Here is a 6,000-nt window from a genome sequence, read left to right on the forward strand (position 1 = left end):
TAAGTAGTTTATATGGTGGATCGTAACAGATGATCGGTTCACCTCCTGACATTAGTCGGAATGTATTTCAAACTTGGATCAGGCAGATAATAAGTCTACTCTGTAGCACTAAATGCATTCTTCCCGAAGCTGACCAGATCAGCCGATAGAGTTTATAAAAAAAAAATCATTGTAAAATTGAGCTTTCTAAAAACTGATATATTTTAATATATACAGTAAAAACTTTATAAACTAATACTCCATAAATTAATAAACACCATAAATTAATTTATTAGAATAAAAATAAATTTATCATTTGTTATTTTTAATAAGTTAATCAACGTCCAGATTCATTAAATAAACTCATCTTTATGGATCATTTGATTGTTTTTCATTTTAAAACTCATTTAAACAAATCATTTGAATAATTTTCATTTTGACACAAAATAATCATTAATTCTAATTTGCAAATGATTAATCTGGATAGACAAACGAACATGTCGTGATTACAACGGAACTTAAAACAGACAAAACTGCTTCTAAAAGCTGAAGTGGTAAAAAGAAAATCAGATGTTTTAGGTATTGCCGTTTTAGGTATTGATAACAGCTGAAGTTATATTTTTGCCATGTTCATATTACTCTTTATTTAATATTGGTTAATAGAAAGGACAAATAGAATTGGGGGAAGAAGTGGGTTTGTGGTATCATGGGTTGGCATGATTTCAGTGTTCCTGCAACCGGTTTTGGAGTTTGGACCATAAGTATCGCTCAACTCAAGTGGCTTCTTTCCTTTTTTTTTTCTTTGCTGTTTATTATATCATCATGATCATCCTACTAAACGTTTGCTCAAAAAAAAAAAAGCATCCTACTAAACAATCACCGCTTGCCATTCTAATTACCATGTTACCAAGGAATATTAAAAAGCATTTTCTTAGTATTAACTTTACACTAATTCAATCGTCGGTACAACACTTAAACAATATGTCACAGTATAATAGAGTTTAGGTATATAATTCATTTTGAACCAAAAAAGGGTACATAATTCATAAAAGAGGTCTTCTTATCTATTCTGTCAATCACTATATTTCCATCTCTGGGTTTGAATACGGACTAATACTTGGAAAAGTAGGTAAGCAGGAATATTCACATCTTGGCTCAACGGTACAAGCATAGGCCAACGAATCACCATTGTATAGAATACGAGTTATTAGTCCTCGCGGTAACAGAGGCTGCAATTCTCATAAATACCGTTGAATCAAACGCCAATTAATAACATGTACTGCCCAACTGTTCCTTCAATATTTTCTTTTGTCCAAAAATATAGGGTTCGTACTCATTGTGTTATAAATCAGATGTTATTTCCTCATGCCGTGAAAAATCAATGACCTAGAATTAAAACCCATTGATGCTAATGCTACTGTAATTTAGCTTGTGTGTGACAAATGTCTTTAGCTTCCCAAAACATTATATCGCTCATGTTAATACCGAAATTTAAAGCTTGGCTTGATGCGAAACCACTCAGATATCTAATTCCAAGAAGAGCATGTAGTCAAGTTTGATAGCAAAACAGTGGACAAGGTTCATCAGTTCATGTTTCAAACAAATGGATCATGGAATTGGAAGCTTATATCTTGAGATGTAGCATGATCATAAAATGTTATATTCATCTACACTTTGTACAATTACCATTTTTGCCTCTACAATTTAATCATGTGCATTCGAAAACAACCCATCAAAACGCCAAAACTCCGTAGTTTCCTCCGATCTAGAGTTCTTGGGCTTTCGATTGTAAACTCCGCAACATAGATAAAACCTGTCGGATCCAATCTTTGATCCATCGTCATCAATTAGGACCCCAACAGCTCAAGTACATGACTGTCCTGAGAGACTCCTCAGCTTGCTTGGCCTTGTCACCATCTTTACCGGAAGACACGACGGTGGTGGACGAAGAAGAGAACCTGTTCGCCTGAGTAGCAGATCTCACATTATTTCGGATACGTTGATTCACCGATCGGATCATGTAATTCCACCTGCATAGACCTAATTGGTCTTTGGAAGCCTCCACAGCTCCAATGGTTGCTGCCACTAACCATGCTTTGCTCCTTGAACTCATCTTTTCTTTTCTTTTTAATTAATTGCAAATATCTATCAGAGAAACGCTTGCTTTGCTTTTTTGTTTGTAAAATGGAAAATTGCTTTGTGAGAATTGTCTATGAAGAAGATGAGATTCGATGAGTTCTATTTATATAATAATAGAGAAGAAGAGGATAAGATTTTTAGCAGTTTGTTAGAGTGCAAAACCAGATGCTGTCTCCCCCTGGTTTCCCCCCAAGTTTTTGTCGTCTGGGTTTGGTGAACTGGCTTGTTTACCAATGTGCCCACCTGTTAACAAATTGGATAAGGGCTATTTTAAGAGATCCCGGATAGCACTATGCGCACTTGGTTTTGGTTACTATAACTGGCGCTTGTGCCAACCTAAACCATTTTTTTTCCTTGTAATATCTCCTCCGATTGATTATTTTAAACTAATCCCTCGATTAGTTTGTAACGACAATATCAGGTTTTGTTTTGAAATTTGTCATAGTATAATCAATTCATGTCTTTATCTGACTATTCGTGTATCTGGCTTTCTACAATCTATTTTGAGAAATTGCTACCCATATACACAAATAACTTGCATATTTGCACGGATGGAATTTTAACTTTTCAAATGATGTGTATTTTTTTAATGTCCATTCTATCCCTATGTCTCTTGCATTGCAACCTAAGATATAATACATTTGCATATCATTATATTGCATTATCTCGATTTGATACAAATAACAAACATTAACTGATCAAAATAGCCGGTAAATATAAATTAAATACCAGTTAAGTTGTTTAGTATACGAATAAATCAGAATATAATAATGCTAATTAAATCAAGAAAAATAATTACAAAAATATGCAAAATAGCAGGGACTAGTTTTGCAAAAACAACAAAAATGGATCCATGCCGTGAACTTGCATCGATCGAATTGAGAAGATCCAACCGCTTGATTCATCATGCTCGAACCGCATCACCCGATCCAGCCCAAGATGTACAAACTGATCGCTTACTGAAGAGCGTTCTACTCGATCCAATCCTCTCGGCCTAAGCCTCATCTCGTGCGCCCACGATCGAACGATGGAGATGTGACGGCAGCGAGAAAATAATACGTGGACACGGTACCACAATGGTGCGGCGGAGATGTGGTCACAAGGGTGAGATGGAGACATGCGAAAAGATAAACTGATCATAAGAACACCAGTGATCGGAAGAAACGCGACGGAATAACTGCAAAGAGGTGAAGACATTACATGTAAGTAAATATAAGTATTTTTCCGTTTATAAAAATATCTTCTCAATTTATACATACATCATTACGTGTATATATATATATATAATATGTTGTTCTTTATATAAATATTTATACTACCTAACTAAAGAAAGGGGCAAATGGTAAAATACTTCCAGATAAAATCTTTGACAACCATGTTTTCTAGTGCTTTTCCATTTTTGCAAATTTTTCGGTTATTGTATATTTTTCTTGCAAATGGCTCATTATTATTATTATAAAGAAGATCTACTCTCTTCTGTGAGACTGTCACTTCAGAAAATAGGTCTCTCTCAGTGCGCCATGTATCTATTCCTAATCGAGTTCTACTTTTTTCGTTGATTATTTTGGGTTTATTGGGCTGTCTATTTCTTATTCAGAGTGTTATCAATCCAGCCCAATAGATAAAGACATAATTCTTAGACATAGGAAATTAGGGTTTCCTCGTTTTCTTCGTTCAATCACTTGCTGAACCAACAATGGAGATTCGGCATTCCGAGTTTGACGAATTGTCGTGAGGAGAATCTGTATGGTGCGTCGTTTGCGTTGAATTGTCTTCAGTTCGTCTCCTGTGAGACGTTACATGATCTCTTGATTCATGGTATTTAAAAAACTTCTTAACTCAATCGACACAAATCAAGCACAACTATTCTTTCAATGATAGTTGTAGATAGTGGTCTTTCACTTATAAAAAGGTAATCATGCATCCCTTAGACATCACACCCTCATTTGGTGATAATCCAAAGAACTTATTTGCAGAAAAATGGCTAACACATCTGTTCTTCTTGGTTATTTGTAGGCCGGACGCTATTGTTCCACCGTGGAGGTGTGGCTGCTGACATTCTGGGTAGCCAGGAAAATCAGACACGGTGGTGAATTGATGGAGGTGGACATGCTTCTACTTGATGCGAAGATTATTTCAATATTTAATCTTATAATTATAGTATTTTTTCACTATTCCAACGTCCACATTTATCAGTATAAAACTATAGAATTTAGATTGTCATTGAATCTGAATGGTAGATTATGAAATCGTTTGTTTATGCTAAATGTTTTATGAAACTTTTTGTTGATGTTGAATGTTTTTATAATCTTTAATCTCATGATCATAGTTGTCATGAACTATTCAGTGTTAACATTCATAAGCTTCAAACTTTTTCCCAGATCTTTATTGAATCTCTTTGAATTGGAAAATTTGAATTTATTTTGTAATTACCTTTAGTTCAGGCTCTGTTTTCTTAAATGATTGTTTTTCAAATGTTTTTCTTTCATTCTACATGATGAAAAGAAGCATATAACTGGCAGTTTGTGTGACATGCTCTTCATAGCAACGTCGCATTCCCCAACGAAATCACCTTTTTTCTCACAAGACGTTAAGGTGAACATCAGACATGAGCTAAGGTTCATAATTCAAATGAAACAAAACTTTCTCATCATTTTTTACTTCTTAGTGGATGAGTATTAAGTCAGCTGATAAGTTTGATTTTATACTTGCAACTTTTAAGATCTCCCCAATCTATTTTTTGATGTTCTTGGAACTGCTTTCAGTGATGGTATGGAGGGCTACTTGACTCCATGTTCAAAAGAGACTGACATGCCTATATTCAGGTCCCCAATGGAGGGTCTGGATGACATCTTGGCCAACTAAGTCATGTGAGATCACGGACCTAGATCAGAGGTTTCTTCTAACTCTTAATGCTTCAGTTATCTTTCTCAGTCTGCCTCGCTTTTCTTCTTCTCCTGCCATCAGCTGCTCTTCCTTTTCATCTTCCTCCCTTGACATTCTCCATATTTATTCTGATTGAGTTTGCCATCTCTGGCAACCATGCAACGACATAGATGCCGAAATTATGATTTGGCTTTCTAGGCGAAGAAGATTTCATTTCTGGTGTTTGGTATGAGAGGAAACACTATGGAAAGAATATACTCAATTTCTCGAATGATACTTAAGATAGAAGAAATACAACATCTAATAGTGCTTGAAGATCATAAAACTCTGGAGAAGATACTATTTCTTATGTTTATATTTAATTTTTGCTGACATTATATGTTAGGCCATGTACAATGGTTTCAACACCCTCTTCACTTTCAACACCCTTATTTTCTCCTTTTAACATTCCACATCATCTTCACTTTCTTCCACCTCATTTATTCAACACCCACTTCATTTTAAGCATCTACAATGGTTTGTTTTAAAATTATCAACACCCTACCCCACAACTTTTTATTCAGATTATTTTGTTTTTTTAGAATATAATAATTACATATTAATAATTAATTTAAAACTAAAATAACATAACCTTTAGTAATATTTATTTTAAATTATTATATTTATCTGTCTTTTAAATCATACAAAATAAATGTTAATAAAATAATTAAAATTAAGAATAATTACTAAAATAGTTGATTATTATGAAAAATGATGTTTTTTTTTCTACGTCGAAATGAGATGAGAGTGGTCTCTATTTATAGAGAAAAAAAAATCTTGAATTTTAATATAATTTTTATTTTTTTTTCAAAAAAGTTTTATTATATAAAAATTGCGTTTGAATTATTGGGTGAGAAAAAAAATCAAAAGTAATCTGCACAGTCAATCAGAAGACAGTATTTAAATCTTATCCAGATTTAAAAAAAAAAGGAAATCGTGATATTCCGTGCGCGTGTA

General features: G+C 33.8%; 1 protein-coding gene across 1 annotated transcript; it reads right to left on the reverse strand.

Annotated features, from left to right (window-relative positions):
- Positions 1–1,566: 1,566 nt before the first annotated feature.
- LOC103840073 lies at positions 1,567–2,349 on the reverse strand. The gene has a single exon (XM_009116556.3). The coding sequence runs from the start codon at positions 2,090–2,092 to the stop codon at positions 1,823–1,825; it is 270 nt and encodes an 89-aa protein (XP_009114804.2). The 5' UTR covers positions 2,093–2,349; the 3' UTR covers positions 1,567–1,822.
- Positions 2,350–6,000: the final 3,651 nt, after the last annotated feature.

Source organism: Brassica rapa, chromosome A09, assembly GCF_000309985.2.
Source record: "Brassica rapa cultivar Chiifu-401-42 chromosome A09, CAAS_Brap_v3.01, whole genome shotgun sequence".
NCBI lineage: Eukaryota > Viridiplantae > Streptophyta > Magnoliopsida > Brassicales > Brassicaceae > Brassica > Brassica rapa.